We start from the raw sequence: 16,614 nt of genomic DNA on the forward strand, positions 1-16,614 counted from the left end.
GACTCAACACACCTTCTGTACGTATTGGCTTCTTATATGTCCTCCCGACCTAACTGATTTTGTTTTTAGCCGGTCAGTTTCTATCACCAATTCCTCCATTGCCCCGCACCAAAATGGCGGGCGAACCGTCCCAAGAAGCCACGCCTGTGGAACAGATGCAAAACCTTCTCCTAGACGAAGTCACCGGGGAGAGGGTCTCCAAGTCGGAACGTATGTTCTTCGCGATCCTCATCGATGTGCGTAGCTGATAATGGGTGGAATAGTCAAGAAGAGGCAGAAGAAGCGCACAATTGATGCGAAGAGGGCCGAGAAGGCAGCGTCCGCTCCCGCTCCCGCGAAGCCGGTCGCGAAGGAAGCTAGTGCGGAGGAGAAGGAGAAGGATCTGACTCCCAATGTACGGTTATTCCTTCTGTGAGAAACAACAGAGTACTTATGACAGCGCAGCAATATTTCGAGATTCGAAGCAGAGCGATCAAGAAGCTGAAGGATACTCGGAACCCTGACCCGTGCGTGGAACGAAATTAGCGTTTAACACCATTGCTGATATATCCAGATACCCCCATAAGTTCCAAGTCAGCACTGACCTCCGCGAATTTTTGAAGAAGTACGACTCACTCGAGACCGGTCAACTAGTCGAAGATGCCGAAATTCGCATCGGAGCTCGGATATACACCAAGCGCTCATCAGGGACCAAGCTTCTGTTCTACGATGTCCGCGCCGAGGGAGCGCGCGTGCAGATCATGTGCCAGAATCAGTACGCCCAGGGCGATGTGTCGTTCGAGAAGCAGCATGAACACCTTCGACGTGGAGATATCATTGGAATCGTCGGGTTCCCAGGACGGACGAACCCCAAGAACCTGAAGGAGGGCAAGAAGGGGGAGCTGAGTATCTTCGCCAAGGAGATAATCCTGCTGACCCCTTGCCTTCACCAACTTCCTGGCGAACATTACGGCTTCAAGGACCAGGAGCAGCGGTTCCGACAACGCCACCTCGACCTCATCATGAACGACAAGACTCGAGATACGTTCGTCACCCGCTCCAGGTTGATCAGCTACATCCGCCGATACTTCGACGATCGGGACTTCATCGAGGTGGAGACTCCCATGATGAACATCATTGCCGGCGGCGCCACGGCGAAGCCGTTCAAGACGCACCACAACGATCTGAACATGGATCTGTTCATGCGTGTTGCGCCCGAATTGTATCTGAAGATGCTGATCGTCGGTGGACTGGAAAGGGTGTACGAAATCGGGCGACAGTTCCGTAACGAGGGAATCGACCTGACGCACAACCCGGAGTTCACGACCTGCGAATTCTATCAGGCGTACGCGGATGTCTATGATATTATGGAGACGACCGAAGATCTGGTGTCCGGCCTTGTCAAGCACCTTACTGGGGGATATCAAACCAAGTTCCACACGCAGCATGGCGAGGTCTACGAGGTGAACTGGGCTCGACCATGGCGAAGAGTCGAAATGATCCCGGCTCTCGAGGAAGCCATCGGCGAGAAGTTCCCTCCAGGCGATCAACTGCACACCCAGGAAACCAACGAATGGATGCGCGGCGTCCTGAAGCGCATGAAAGTCGACTGCTCCCCCCCCCTCACCAACGCCCGCATGCTCGACAAGCTCGTCGGCGAATTCATTGAAGAAACCTGCGTCAACCCCACCTTCATCTTCGGCCACCCGCAGATGATGTCCCCTCTCGCGAAGTACCACCGCACCCAACCCGGCCTTTGCGAGCGCTTCGAGGCCTTCGTCTGCAAGAAGGAGATCATCAATGCGTTCACTGAGCTGAACGACAGCTTTGATCAGCGACTGCGCTTCGAGGAGCAGGCGAATCAGAAGGATCAGGGCGACGATGAGGCGCAGTTGATCGATGAGACTTTCTGTCAGTCGCTGGAGTTCGGACTGCCGCCGACGGGAGGATGGGGCATGGGGATCGATCGCATGGTGATGTTCTTGACGGATAACTACAGCATCAAGGAGGTGTTAGCGTTCCCGATGTTGAAGCCGGAGGATCAGGGGGCGAAGTTGGCGGCGGAAATCACCGGCGTGGAGCCTATGCCTGAAGAGGGGATCCGTAAGTGCTTGCCAGACTCTTAACTTTTCTTTTGCTAACAGCGTCCAGCACACAAATAGATGTCTGTGGAACGCGTCTCACGTTGATATGGAATCAGGCGTGAGAAGCGATGAGTTATCATATGAACATAAATGGTGGTGATCCGCCTTTATCCCTAAATTGTATCGGCTTAGGTGGTATGGGCACCAAAAAGCATCTGAACAAAACGAAGAAACGATACGGTTTTACTAAGAATACCTGTCCTTCTAAGATAGGTCGATTCCTAACTCAAAAGGTAGATTCAATGGTCTCGTGTCGGACTTGAATTCCTTTCCTTTGATATTTTTCATCGTCCCAGAATCGACCGCCGCTAGCCCATCTAGTAAATACGTCAGTAATGCTAACCCTTCCTCTGCAACTGTGGCACGGAACGCCTATGTGTTACGCCAAAGGAGTGGTCTGAGGGGAATAGGCTGGAAATTTTATTGAGATCAGCAATACCTAAGGTTGACGATGTTCCGCTGCACATCCCTTCGCAACAATCAACCTACTTAGCGATATCTTCCTGACATGTAACTGTCCTGTTAACTCTATTAATATTAGGAATTACGGTACTAATGTCTATTTACAGCACTTGCGAAGGTATCTAAGTGTCCGAATGCGCCAATCTATAACAATGGAACCAAAAGAGATTCGTGATTGTGTCCCAAAAGACAATGGGCGCTAGAACTCGCCCAGCGACGTTCCAACCGCAGCTGCCAGCAGCCCAGAAACGCAGCGCGAGAGGTACCGGAAAGCCTCACTTCGTATTGCTTCGATTCCGACATCCGACGCCATCGCGAACCACGCGAATCTTCCAACTCGCCCCGTCGCCCGCATACACCAGCGTATCCTGCTTTCTCCTAATAAAGCCGCCACGGACTCGGCCGGTCACGGTGACATCCTTCGGGAGCGGTGCCGTCCGTATCGGCACCAACTCCGACTCCCGGCCCTCGTCGTCCATGCCGAGACCGCTGTCCATTCTCTTTGCGGATGGATGCTGGGACGGGGTGGGCGGGGTGCTTAGGACCGCTTCGAGGTCATTGGCTTGGGAGATTAGTGCTTTGATGCCGGCGACGGAGGATTCGGCGCGGGAGCGGAGGTGGGCAGCGCAGGGAGGGCCCCAGTACGGGTCGTTGCTGATGGCGGAGACGAGAGGGGGAAGGAGGGGGGTAAAGTTGGGGAGGGTTGGCTTGTCGGGTTGACTGGGGGAGGCGGAGAGGAGACATGCGGTTAGGAGTAGGCGGATGGTGGATTCGGTTGAGAAGGAATAGACGGTGATGCAGGCTGTGGAATCACTTGGCTTAGTGGGGGGTCATTTCAAGTTGCGAGCTTTTCGTACCTGGACAGCTCCACGCCTTCGTTTCCATCCAGTCGAGCTCCTCGTTGACAAATATCCCTAACCAAACAAATGCACTCCTCGCGTCACGACTGTACGCAAGCTCCAAGTCATCCGGCAACGGGCGGCGGCCCTTGTTATTCGCGATATATCGCCGTTGCAGGACGTCTTCCGCATGCCTCTCGGCATGAAGGTATAACTTCGCCAACGGAGCGATCAGAGCATGCAAGATGTCTCGATACAGCAGCCATGTGTGCCGATCCGAACCGCTTCCGCCGTGCGCAGCGCAGAAAGTACAGTTCAACGTCGCGGAGAGATGTTGACGGAGGATCTGAAAGGTCGCGGAATCGCGCAATTGCTTCTCAAAAGCCGCCGGAAGCACGAACGGCAAAGCATCATGTTGAGCCGATGCGGTCGCCATTGTGAAATCCCGCATTCCGAACCACCTCAGTCCAGACTTCGATCCGATGGCAGCGATTGGGGGTCGTACCGTTTTCGTCGCGAGATGTCGGGGACGGGTCGCATCCCTCGAACAATGGCAGATAAGTAGCGAGTGTTGTCCAAGTCCATCGCCGAGCGTCTTTGACGGCCTTCAGGAGAAAGGATGATCGGGAATCATCAGGAAGCGCGACTCGCGCTGCGCCTACCTACCTCTTATGTCCTGGCTTCCTGGGGCTGGTCGACAGTTGTCAGCAAGTGCTGAAAAGGAGGTAAGGATAAAGGAGGTCGCCGCGACGTTAGTCGGGAGGATCTAGCGCGATCCAGAGCCGTAGCGCTTTTTCTCCATGCGAATTGCGAAGCGCCACGCGAGTCGGCGGTAGGTCCCGTGGGGGAAACTGTTCCATTTTTGTACCCACCGGCCCGTTGGAGGTCGATGCGGATTTAGGGCGGGACCTAGTTGGCGACTAAATGAGATTATGCGAGGCTGGACCGCCAGAGGGCGGAGGCCGAGCTGGATATGATGGATATGGCTGAGTACAGACAGCCAAGTACCTCGTATTCTTGTCATCTCTATCGACCCAGGTCGACTTTGAAGGTTATTTGTGCTTATTGTTACCTTGAAGCTGAAACCTATTCTAAGTGCAGCGGTCTGCAGAAACATCCTGGAGGCTTGGAGCTGGAGTATATATTTGATATTCCTGGTTCAGACTCTGGCAAACTTGCTTTGTCCAAAGATAAGGATACCCGTCAACACAAATGATCTGGTACAAACGAAAGGACCTAAGTCACTTGTACTGGTGATACTACACAACAGTAAACGGTCAACTAGCAGATGATGATTTTGGACACCAAAGTCTGTCCTATTTATTGTTGTCACTAAGCCAAGAAGGTTAGACTATCAATCGTGCTGACGTTAGGCTCGATGCGAGAATGTAACATGAAGCCTGTAGAGTACTAGGGGCGTCCGATGGCCAGCTATTAGGCTTTCCTGCAGTCATCAGGATTATACCTCGGAGAGAGCCCCTCATCGATCTTCCGATCATCCTCGGAGTGCTCCCCAGAGCCTAGCATCCACATTACTCGATCGCTAATCAGAAGGATACCGAACCCGTATGGCGAACTCACCCCCCCGTCGTAATCGCCATCCCAATTTCATGCTCCCGCCCATAACAACAGATCCCCTCCGCCGCCATCCCCACATGCCCAACCAATATCCCCGCCACCCGATCCCGCGTCTCCCTCGCCGACGGCCGCTCCTCCGGCAACGGCGAGACCATCCTCCGACATAGTCGCAGCAGCGCAGGCACTGCGCGAAACGCGCGGTGTTCCCGCGTTGCTGCCACCCCCTCCAAGTGATCCATCCAGGTGAGCAGCTTCGGCACGTTCGCGTGGAACGACGCGTCGACGCGGCTGGGCCCCTTGGATTTCGGGCGGTCGGCGTCGAGTTTGGTGGCGCGGTGTTTGAGGAAGTCGGCGGGGCGTTGCTTGAGGAGGAAGGAGAGGAGGTCGAGGAAGAGGCAGCCGAGGGAGAAGATGTCGGAGTGGGGGGTGGGGATGGGGGGGTCGACAACGGGTTGGAGAGAGGAGGTGCGGGGGGTGCGGAAGTAGGTGAGGGCGCTGGTGGACTTGCGGCTAGAGGTGGAGGTGGTGCTGGAGGTGGAGACGGAGGGGCAGCGGTCGGAGGAGCTGGTGCTGGTGTTGGAGGCGCGTTCGAGGCGGAAGGAAGGGGATTTGATGGAGGTGAGGGCGGGCTGGGACTGTCTTCGGGTCGCTACTTGAAGCTCAGGGGCACTGTAGGTGTATTCTTCCTCGCGGTTCGCTTTCTTATCGCGCTGAAAGGTCCTTAGGCAGCCAATATCGCTGAATGCGATCGAGTTCTTGGAGTCGATGACGACGTTGCTCGGGCGGATGGCAGCATGGCAGAGACCATTCTGATGCATGACGATGAGAGCGTCCGCCAAGCAGTGCATCCAACCCAGCAGCAATCGATGTCGATCCGGCTTTGCCAGCCTCTGGTATTGCGGCGGATTACGGTGTGAGATGAAGGACTGTAGAGTATGCTGACCGCTGAACGTGGTGATCGTGTATCCATCCCCTTGAAAGGTGTAAGACGCATATATTGGCGCGATGTGCGGGTGCACGATCGACCTCGAGGTTCGCACATCTGCGATGAACTCTTCCTCCAACGCAGTGGACGACTGTGGCTCCTTCAAGCTCACTTTTCGTCGCACGAAAACTTCATGTGGCCGCTTCGGGAAATGCACTCGGTACCAGTCCTGCAATGCCACAGCTGGGGGAAGTCGATGGACATACTCGATGGGAACAAACTCGTTGTGCGCGTAGTCGATATGCGAGCCTTCTTTGAGCTCCCGCAACAAGAAAGTGAATTGGGTGTTGTAAAAACGCCGGAACAAGGCATGATCAGGTTTCACCGACATCTTCAATTGGGGTACGGTATCCTCAGGAATCGGCAGGTCATCATCGTCAAACGAATCATCCACGATGGCAAAGATCCGATCCGGAATTCCCAGGTCCTCCAAGATCATGAACCACCGTCGCGCCTTCTTGAGGATCCAGTCGAGGTAACAGTCGTTCGTCAGGCTGTCGCCGAACGCGAGCGGACGACGCAGCAGAACGCGTTGGTCTGGTCGCACCCGCGATAGGATCAACTCCGGCGTCACCTTCGAGTCGATCCGTTCGTCGGTCCACCACAGCTGCTGGAGGGGCGCGTGAGGCGTGACGAGGGAGTGCCCGGCATAACCGAAGATGAAGGCGTTCAGCGCGATGGTGTTGGGCGTGACGACGCTTGATATAGTTCGGGGAACCATTGTCCCCGGCCGGTGGAGGGAGGAATGGGGAAAATTGGGTCGTGCTTCAAGAGGAAAGGATTCTGGATCATCTCCAGCATTTGAGGAGTGAGAGGAGCCAGTGCCCCCATCGCTACACAGCGTTATTCACTCGTACCAAGAAGGCAAGGGAGTGCGACGGCCTGGGCACAAATACTGGACATTTGCAAATTGCCTGGGTAGGGTGAAGGCAGGATGCGCATGCAGCAACGCGGTGCTACGTGGAAGAAATGACTGAACCAATATACATAACCGTTGTATGCAGTGCCATGTGGATACAACCGATTGTGCGGAGGTTTCTTTGACAGTTCCGAAGCTAGCGAAGATTCGCCCAGTGGCATCGACATGCATTGCCTTCACCCTGCCGGAGATTAAAATAAGACAGAGCTGAGATCAATACTGCTGGATCTTGATATGTCGTGCATTGAGGCGGCGCCAGGGCACACGTTCTTCCGATCTAGAAACCGTTGTGGGACCAAACTTAGAACGACACAACGTGCAGAAGCAAGGCGACAAGTTCATCGACTCGTGGACCCCCGGTACCCTTCGTTCCAATCTGGTTCCTTGCAGGCGTGGAGGTTGTGTCCAACGGTGCTAAGCGAATGGGGTCGTAGGATGTCCACCGATGGCGCGAAGTACGGTGAGACGCAATATTGACAGGTCTAGCAAAAGGTGTCGAATCGGGGTCCAGAAAGCGGGATGGGTCCAACGCCAGCGATTGGTACGGTCAGGTTACACAAAATCCAACGCTGCACAACACCACGTCAACACCGCCATATCGATGCGGGGAACCACTGACCGAAAAGGACGCATAACTCCCCTACGCCCACATCCCCAACGACCACTTTCCCCTCTCCCCCGCCGCCCCGATCCCAGGCCCAAAGCTTTTTCTTGTAGGTCCCCCATCGGCGTCCTTGTCCTTCGCGTAGCCCGCCAGCCCTTCCTTGAGGAACCGGTCCCTGTCGACCTCGACGACGCCTTTGACGCGCAGGAACGCAAGGAGGCTAGCGCCGCTCCAGGCGCCTTGCGTCTCGACGAGGCGAAGCATCCCTTGGATCGGGGCGGTCGCGGCGCGGCGATTTTGGATGGATAAGGCGATGGGGTCGGGGTCGGGGGTGCGGTGGGCGGGAGGGATGTATTCTTCTTCTGAAGCAGAGTCGTTGTCTGTCGGAGTTGGTTTCGTGGCACCCGGGGACGGCGTGGGATTTTTGTTCGTAGTTCTTGGCCGACGAGGTCTCCCTTTGCCATAGTCGCCCACGGGGTCCCATCCACGCGTCTGAATCAAATATTCCAGCTCTTGCTTGATCCTTCGCTTCAATCCAGGGACGTTTGCGATACCGCCGGTGACAATGATCCGAGACATGCATATCTTGCGCACATCAATCGGCAGGGCTAGCAAGGAGCGGAATATTGCTAACTGGATGGATTGTTCGTGGTCATCAAGGTCTTTGGTAGCAGAGCCATGAGCAAACAGTGCCGATTCTATTGCAGCTGCAATGTCTTGAAAAGGTATTTGAAGGGTGACTGGCGGATCCGTCGTCGTGATTTCAATGTCGCTCCGGGGAAGGTCCGTTTCGTCATTTGAAAGATTGGCTTTGGAAGCGCTTCGAGCGTCAGCCAGCTGTCGACACCAACCGAGCCGGTATAGGACTTCTTCCGCCTCATTGAGACCCAATGTAGGACACTTCCCCGACTCCGATTGACCGTCCGCGAACCGCTTCGACACCTGCTCGTTCAACAACTTCGCCAACTCCCGCAACACTCTCTTCCCGGCTCGCACGCTCCGTGAATGTGTAATCTCTCGGTACTCCGCCACCGACGTGATGCGCGTCTCCGCCCAACCCACGTCCACTACCAGACAAGACCGCACCCCTGCCCCGATCGCCGTCGCGATCGAGGAGGAAATAATACTGATGCTCGGAACTTGGATCGAGCTGAATAGCGTGGACAACACCACCGAGAGGAGCGGCCGGGGGAAGACCGAAGGGAGAACCACCGTCATCTTCCTCGGAAGCAGGTCCAACATCAAATTCGTCCTCTCAGCCAAGCGTACCGCGCGCTCGATCTTATCCCGCACCAGATCGAGGTCCAACTCTCTCGTATCCATATCCCACAGCTCATACTCGTTCCCCCACCCCTGCGCCTCCAGTGAAACAGGCCCATCCTCCCGATACCCCGGCAGCCACGGCCGGAAGTCCCCAACGCGCCGCTCATCTTCGGGGCCGAACGTCATGGCGACCCGATGCGCATGCTCGCCACCGAAGCCGACCCGCAAGTAGCGGCTTCCGAATTCCAGGACGAGGAAGTTCTCGTCCCGGTGCATGAGCGAGCTGGGGGAGCCGTAGAGGGAGGCGAGAGAGCGGCTGTAGGCGCCGGCGATGGGGGTGTGGGGAGAGTTGGGGGAGGACAAGGCTGAGGCGGTGATTTGGGAGGGAGAGGGCCGGGCACGCATGGAGGAGGGCTTGCGGAGGGTTTCTGATGAAGAAGCCATGATTTTGCGAGGTGAATTTGCTCAATCGGGACTTGGATGGGTGTTGGGGGCAGGCTGGCTCATATATCGGGCTTTGTTCTTAGGGATTCGTCACGCATATGAAGAATTGCCAGGTAACCGCCAAGACTTTGAGCGCGACTGAACTGAAAAATGGTCGAACAAATGTAATATCCGCATAAACGCTCAATAAGACTCCAGGGGCAATTTGTGGAATGGTAAGAAGTGCTCAACAGCACATGATTAGGCGAGGAGAAGATGGGTATACGATCGCAAATCCGAGCTCACTCAATCTTAAGGATTATCACAGCAAATGGTCCCAACACCTTCATGGGAGTTTTCATGTCGCGGAGTAAAGGAGGTTGTGATGTTTATCCTGGACAGCTCGTGGTGGTCTTATTGGGAACCGTTTGATGGGGGATGTCTGTGTAATTATATGTCTGTGTCGAAATTGAGGCATTAAGGCAAGAAGTTTGCATGTGGGGTGGTTCTCTAATTATCGGATTCAGGAGTTAAGTTGTTCACGATTGTTTTGTTCTCCGAGTCTCTCTCCAAAGAAGTTCCGTATATTCAAATGCTACAGATGATAGGACGTAATGGGTATACATGCTCGGATCATACTTGATATGTCCCTTGAAATTGCGAAACTTATGAGGAGTGATAGGTAAAACGTACCTGAAGCAGCGGGATACATCCGTATCAGTAGCAGAACTGGAGTGAATGGTGGAAATCAACTGCATTATCATCTGGAACTTCTCGTTGGCGGGTGAAGGAACTGGACGAGGAACTGGATTCAAGTTTCACTGGATTCCATCGCAGGTGAAGCGTCTTGAAAGTGGAGGAGGAAAGGAAAGTGACTCTCACTTGCTCTTCTCCAGGATCGATATTCCATCCCACATCTTCCACTCTTCATCTTCTTCCACTCTCTTGCCCACACCAATTTTGGGACTGACCTTGAATTCGGAGACCCCCTAATATCCCACCACCTTTTCCGTTGTCTATACATGCTCTTTGTTAATTGCTATACCCTCGATAATTCCCTGACCCTTTTTACCGCCGACCACTCCTCTGCCACCCACCACTTGGAGAGATCGCCTGATTGGCCAGCTTCCGCGGCTACCCAACTTCGACACCTTCGAATCGAATCGCTCTCCCAACCACGCAACACGGTCTTGCACCGCTGCCTGTCTCAGGCGTCGTTCTACCCAATTTCTCCTGACCGTCAAGGCGTGGCCAAACCCTCTTCCTTTCTCGCCGCTCATCCCGTCCGTCCGCCGCCATCGTTCCCTCTTCCATCCGACCCGATCCATCGTAACTCGACATCGGGTGACCCCCGAAATCCGCCAGCATGTCTGCCGACCAATTCAAGACGCGGACGATGAAGAGGAAGAATGTGAAGGGCCTGGCTCTATCGTCCACTCCGCGTCCGCCGGTTACTGCTACCGGCGACTCACAGGTCGCTGGCGCCAGTGGCAATTCTCGCTCAGATCGCGGCGATACGTTGGAGATTGGCGTGGAGTTCCGGCTGGATCTTCGGGCGGAAGATCTCGTCGTCCTGAAAGAGCTGGGTTCGGGCAATGGTGGGACCGTCAGTAAGGTCCAGCATGCTGCCACCAGGGTGATCATGGCCCGCAAGGTAAGCCCTTCTTAATCCTCCGGTCCATCGTGACGCTGACATGGTGAACAGATCATCCGTGTGGAAGCCAAGGAGGAAGTGAGGAAGCGCATCGTTCGCGAACTCCAGATCATGCACGAATGCAATTCTCCCTACATCGTCTCGTTCTACGGTGCCTTCATGAGCGAGACAGGCGACGTCATCATGTGTATGGAGTATATGGACTGCGGGTAAGTATAGCTACACACTTCAACTCGAAGCACCCATGACTCTGACACATCTGTAGATCCCTCGATTCCATTTCTCGCAACTTCGGTCCTGTCCGAGTCGATGTCCTTGGCAAGATTGCCGAGGCCGTGCTCGGTGGACTCAGCTACCTCTACCGCACCCACCGTATCATGCACCGCGACATCAAACCTTCCAACGTCGTCGTGAACTCACGCGGTGGAATCAAGGTGTGCGACTTCGGCGTCTCCTCGGAACTGGAGGGCTCGATCGCCGAAACTTTCGTCGGCACCGGCACCTACATGGCCCCCGAGCGCATCCAGGGCTCCCCGTACACCGTCAAGAGCGACGTCTGGAGCGTCGGCCTCACGCTCATGGAGCTGGCGATCGGCCGGTTCCCGTTCCAAACCGACCCCGCGGATGGTGGACCGCAGGGAATCCTCGACCTGCTCCAGCAGATCGTCCTTGAACCTGCGCCGAAGCTTCCGAAGTCCGATGCGTTCCCACAGATCCTCGAGGACATGATTTCCAAGTGTCTGCTAAAGGATCCGGCTCACCGACCCACGCCGCAGGAACTCTTCGTAAGTCTACATCCCTCCGTGACTTTGTGGTGGAAACCCTTACTAACAGCCATTCAGGAAGCCGATCCCTTCCTCCTCGCCGCCAAACGCACCCCCGTCGACCTCGAAGCCTGGGCCATCAGCATGATGGAACGCCACAACCGCAAATCCCACCTCATGCTCGGCCAACCCGCCTCCAACGCCACCAAAGCCCACATGCTCCGCTCCATCCCCGACACCACCGTCACCTCCTCCCTCCCCTACGCCCAACCCCCTTCCTCCCTCCCTACCGACTCCCCCAGCTCCGGCTCCACCTCCACCTCCGGCACCGCGCCTCCCGTCCCCCTCGGCCACCCCATGTCCGCTACCGACGCATACATGGATGTCGACGTGCACATGAGCAACCTCTCCATCGACGCCCCGCGGATGGCCTCCTCCGCCCGCGACCCCCCGATGTCCCGCGAATTCCAGCACCGCCCCGCCGATCGCCAATATCCCGCTGACCGCCAATACCCTGCCGATCGTCAATATCCCGCCCGCACCAGCAGCGCCAACAGCTTCGGAAGCATGTCAGCCGGCATGGGCGGCGTGTCGAACCACGGGAAGCTCGCTGAGCGAGGCCCGTCGACGGGCGGACTTCCCGGGCGCGACGTGAGGAAGCTGGGTCTCTGATTGAAGTTCGGGGGGTTTGCGGTTTGTCGACCCCAGCCGGTTATTGATGGATCGCGACGGTGTCCTACCTACGTCCCGTTGTCTTGCGCCGGAGTTTCTCGGACAGCTTTCACGATGGAATTGGCGCGTGGATGGATTTGCCAGGGAGCGGCATTGATGGATGATACGCACTCGTACGCTCTGCTTCACGCTGCATGGATTGTCGACTGTTGTCTTCCCTTGACGAGGCTTTTCGGCCGTAGAGCATTGGTGGCATATTGATGGAGTAATGCAGGCGTTTTCGGGGGTTGCTAGTTGCTATACGCTGTTGGGCGACGGCGGACTGGATTGTCGTTACGTGCAAAGTTTAGCGGTTAATTCGGCTCTTGAGCGAAATACGATTCAGAAATCAAAATACATCATGCGGGATGTGGGATATGAGATATGGGATGATGTGGTTAGAGTGGTGGCTGGATGCTTTAAAGACCGTGTACCGTATCTGGATTTCAAATCGAGTCTTCAGTCTTGTCCATACCTTAGTTTCTATTTCCTTTCATCACTCAACTTTCATGACGATGCATCTGTAGGTCCATGAGGGATTATCGACTACAGTATCGTGGCGTGGTTGCGTCACCGGGACTAGACTAAGGTACCAAGTCGCCCTCCTCGGCTGGAAGCTTGAAATTGGCGCTTCAGCTGCTCAGCAGACCACCGCCACCAACACCACCAATGCCATCACTTCATCCCATCCCACAGCTTGCATTCCCTCCTGACTTGTACATACGTACCTTGACTTGCATTTTCGTGCCGATTCTAGATTCCAGATTCCAGATCCCAGAACTTCGAATTCCCTCGTCCTACCGTTCCATTATCGTTCAACCATCTCTCCTATTGTTCATCCCTCTTTTGTGTGGTATATCTCATCTTCATTCGTCCATTGCAGGCATCCCCTCTCCTATCTAGTCCTCCGTGTACAATCAATCTCTCAATAACAACCACTGTCCCGTTTCCTATCCTACGTTCTCTCGACTTCGGTTATCTTCCCCGGATCACCGTGTGCGACACCGACTCATATCCACCCACCCCGTCAATCTCGGCGCCGCTCCCCGCATCCAGCGGAGCGCTCCGGATTGTCCACCCTCCTTTCAGATGAACCCGTCCGACGCTCCGGCGACCACCACCACGTCGTTTGATGCCGGATTGGCCTACCTGGACGAAGACAGCAACCGTCCTCCCGCAACCGAACGCGTGGAAGATAGCACGGCGAGTCGCGGACCTGAAGACGAGAGCACTAGCGCTCATCTAGATCGTCCGACAGGGAGAAAGCCGGCGCCGCTGAAGAAGAAGAAGCTAGCTATGGAGGATAAGAAAGAGGACAAGAAAGAGGGATCGCCTCCATCAGACACGCAATTCGACGCCAAACCGTCCGCCAGTCTCCCCATCCAGCCGCGCCCTTTAGCAGCATCCGCATCACCACCGCAATCCCCTCCCGACGACCGAATCGTCCCCGGATCACCGCACAGCACATCCAACGCCTTCGGCCCCTCCTCCCCCCGCCACCGCCTCCGCTCCACCTCTCCCCGCGTCCACTCCCCCGCGTCCTCCCAGATCTTCGAACGCAACGTCCAAGAGAGCGTCGACCCGGAAGACATGCCGCGCGCGATCCCCTCGCACATCCAGACTGAAGACCACATCCCCCCCGTGCTCGAGGCGTCCTCGCTCGCCATTACCGACGACCACCTGAACCCCGACGAGGTTGAGATCGTGATGCACTCCGCCCACCAACCCGCCGCCGCCTCCGTCGCTGCTGGCACCGACAGCCTCCACTCCGCTCTCTCCGCCTCCCTCCACTCCGCCACCCACTCCCCCCTCCCCGACGACGCCCCATCCCTCGACTCCCTCCCCCCCACCTCCCCCTCCCCCGACTCCTCCGACGCCTCCCCCCTCGACGCCGCTGACCCCCGTCGCCTCTCCTTCATCTCCTTCGCCGACCTCCTCCAAGCCGAACACATCGAGACCGCCTCCTCCGCCAGCCCCAACCGCGAATCCCTCTTCCTCCCCCTCCACGCCTCCCCCCTCCCCAACCGCTCCCCGTCCCCCGTCCCCCGATCCCGCACCTCCCTCTCCTCCGCCCCCCCCGCCTCACCCCCCACCTCTGGCGCCGCCAGTGTCAAGGGGCTCGAGATCTCCGGGGCGCGCTCGCCGCCGAGGCCGTTGGTGCTGGGGTCGCCCGGGCAGAGCGCCGCGGGGGGGGCGCAGAGTCCGCCGCTGTCCGGGGATTTGATGGTCGAGACGATGAGTCAGGCGTTGAGGCGGACGGGAAGTGGGGATTTGAGGGATGGGGGGATGGGGGGATTGGGGGGAAGGAGCGCGCCGGTGAGTGCGGTGACGTTGGAGGATGCGGGGGCGGATGATCGGTTGTTTAGGTAGGGGGGATCGTGGGTGTATAGGGAATTGGTTACGAGATGGGGTTCGGACGGAGGCGATTTTACTCGAGCTCATTTTTGACGCGGACAGCGTCCATTCCTTCTGACGAAGGCGTTTCGAGGGCAGGCGTCACTGGATACGGCCACGCTGGCATATTACCTATTTTTTTGGATTTCTTCTTCAAGTCACCAGGCGTTCTTGGATATGCGACAGTTATCGTCACTCCGAACGAGAGCTTTAGTCTATGAACGCCCATTCCTATCCCCCGTAGTACATCTGTGTTTTCCATGCTACCTTTGCGTTTCGTGATAGCACCGCACTAGCTTTCGCCCACATCAGGATATCGTACATCTCCTTACTCCTGAAAAGCCACTAGCCACGGATTTCAACGATACCAAGGCCACTCCCCCTGACAGAAAATCCGAACCCCTTGAAGTCCCTTGCAACAGCGACACCACCGCAAACAAAGATGTCATGCTCCTCGCACTCCATCGCAAACCCGATCGTTAGGCCCGCATGGATTCTATCTGCAGCCCGCATGGATCCTCTCTGCAGCCCCCAACCGCTGTATCCATTATCCCACGACGTGCACCTCCACGCACCAGTCCCTGCCGTGCGCAGCCATGGATGCTCCGTACCTGCATGGATTCCCACCACTCGTGTACCCTTGGCATTACTTATGGTGGTCGACGCACATAGGTGATAGTCTGATAGAGGACGGAGGACAGGTCACATCGATGCGCCGAGAGAGACAGACATGGATATCTGGAATTCTGGAGGCCTGGTGTGACGCGTTGCCGCGGCGGTCCACCGTCTCGGCTGCATCTGCCAGGAACCGGACCGATGCCGACGGACGCGGGAGTCTCAAGTTGCCGTGTTCGGTGCCGCGGAGCCTAGGAGATTTCCCATCGGCAATACAGGAGTCAGCGATACGGTTTCATGATTCCCCCCCAAATCTACGGACGTTACGATAATAGGAGCGCCCAGCGTTCAGCGTTCATCGTTCTAGAATCGAAACCATCTCAGAGCCGAGAAAAGGGACAACTCATCCAAGCTGGTGTTACACCGTTATTAATAGTCCATGCTACAATGATTGAAAACGCGGTTGATGTTTCAGTTTTGAACGGTTATCTCCGCTCCCACTTATTCTTGAGATGATGTATGGACATCAGGGGTATGGACTGTGGACAGGAATTACCTAGCTGACGATCAGATGGGGTGGTAATTAGGGTCTAGGAGAGGAAATGAGCAATCATATGTTGGTCGTGTAACTAAAATTTGATGAATGCTTATTGCTTTCTCATTTCTGGCGCCGTTCGATCATCGGTATTTGGTGTATACCATTCTGGTCGTGATGCTGCATCCAACAGACACGACAACCATGATATATCTGTCGCCAGTGACCAGTCACCACTCACCAGCTAGCCATCCATCCGCCATCTCAATCGAATATCCTGATTTCAGGATCTTCAGCTCATCTCGATTCTAGCCCTATTATGGACCCCCATCCCATTTCCTCTGGGTCGCTTAGTCGCATCTTCATTTCGGGGATCCATCCGTGCGCTCTGCCTTGTGCGCCGGTGCCGTCGTGCGACTTGTCAATTGTCATCAGATTCAGGGACGCAGGCGAGTCATCTAAGCTTGTGCGTACCTGGCGTTTGAATTCTGGATCCAGGATTCGCATGGGAGGCAGGGAGCGAGGTGGATTGGAATGAGTTGCCGGATCGCGTCTTGGACTTTGGAGGTCAAGAGGCGCGTAATAGTGGATGCTTACTGCTAAAATCTCACCAGTTACCACCACGTGAAATTCACAACGAGTCAACTCATCTTGGAACATGGCAGCAGGGGAGCCTGGACTGGATATCAAGATGATTAATGGTTAATGTGTACAGATGGTTGCGCCCTGTGCGGGAAAGGAACGG

The 16,614-nt window shown here is 55.9% G+C and overlaps 6 protein-coding genes across 6 annotated transcripts; 3 read left to right on the plus strand and 3 right to left on the minus strand.

Moving 5' to 3' along the window:
* Positions 1-113: 113 nt before the first annotated feature.
* Positions 114-2,141, plus strand: P152DRAFT_452194 (putative Lysyl-tRNA synthetase, cytoplasmic; the record flags this gene model as incomplete). The annotated part of the gene is made up of 5 exons (XM_033678278.1): positions 114-210; positions 264-394; positions 445-506; positions 554-2,082; positions 2,131-2,141. The coding sequence occupies 5 exons, from the start codon at positions 114-116 to the stop codon at positions 2,139-2,141; spliced, it is 1,830 nt and encodes a 609-aa protein (XP_033530936.1).
* A 481-nt stretch (positions 2,142-2,622) lies between these two features.
* P152DRAFT_461714 (uncharacterized protein) lies at positions 2,623-4,232 on the minus strand. The gene is made up of 2 exons (XM_033680187.1): positions 3,443-4,232; positions 2,623-3,387 (listed from the first exon to the last, which is right to left on the minus strand). Exons 1-2 carry the CDS (start codon positions 3,858-3,860, stop codon positions 2,861-2,863), a joined length of 945 nt encoding a protein of 314 aa, XP_033530937.1. The 5' UTR covers positions 3,861-4,232; the 3' UTR covers positions 2,623-2,860.
* Positions 4,233-4,771: 539 nt separating this feature from the next.
* On the minus strand, positions 4,772-7,102 carry P152DRAFT_168442 (uncharacterized protein). The gene has a single exon (XM_033674071.1). The coding sequence runs from the start codon at positions 6,706-6,708 to the stop codon at positions 5,002-5,004; it is 1,707 nt and encodes a 568-aa protein (XP_033530938.1). The 5' UTR covers positions 6,709-7,102; the 3' UTR covers positions 4,772-5,001.
* A 444-nt stretch (positions 7,103-7,546) lies between these two features.
* P152DRAFT_403741 (actin-like ATPase domain-containing protein) lies at positions 7,547-9,178 on the minus strand (the record flags this gene model as incomplete). The annotated part of the gene is made up of 1 exon (XM_033676720.1): positions 7,547-9,178. The coding sequence occupies one exon, from the start codon at positions 9,176-9,178 to the stop codon at positions 7,547-7,549; it is 1,632 nt and encodes a 543-aa protein (XP_033530939.1).
* A 1,198-nt stretch (positions 9,179-10,376) lies between these two features.
* P152DRAFT_168606 (Pkinase-domain-containing protein) lies at positions 10,377-12,420 on the plus strand. The gene is made up of 3 exons (XM_033674072.1): positions 10,377-10,850; positions 10,902-11,059; positions 11,116-12,420. The coding sequence occupies exons 1-3, from the start codon at positions 10,563-10,565 to the stop codon at positions 12,284-12,286; spliced, it is 1,617 nt and encodes a 538-aa protein (XP_033530940.1). The 5' UTR covers positions 10,377-10,562; the 3' UTR covers positions 12,287-12,420.
* Positions 12,421-13,137: 717 nt separating this feature from the next.
* On the plus strand, positions 13,138-15,005 carry P152DRAFT_168688 (uncharacterized protein). The gene has a single exon (XM_033674073.1). It carries the CDS (start codon positions 13,415-13,417, stop codon positions 14,693-14,695), a length of 1,281 nt encoding a protein of 426 aa, XP_033530941.1. The 5' UTR covers positions 13,138-13,414; the 3' UTR covers positions 14,696-15,005.
* Positions 15,006-16,614: the final 1,609 nt, after the last annotated feature.

This window comes from Eremomyces bilateralis (genome assembly GCF_010015585.1).
Source record: "Eremomyces bilateralis CBS 781.70 unplaced genomic scaffold P152scaffold_26, whole genome shotgun sequence".
NCBI classification, from domain to species: Eukaryota; Fungi; Ascomycota; class Dothideomycetes; order Eremomycetales; family Eremomycetaceae; genus Eremomyces; species Eremomyces bilateralis.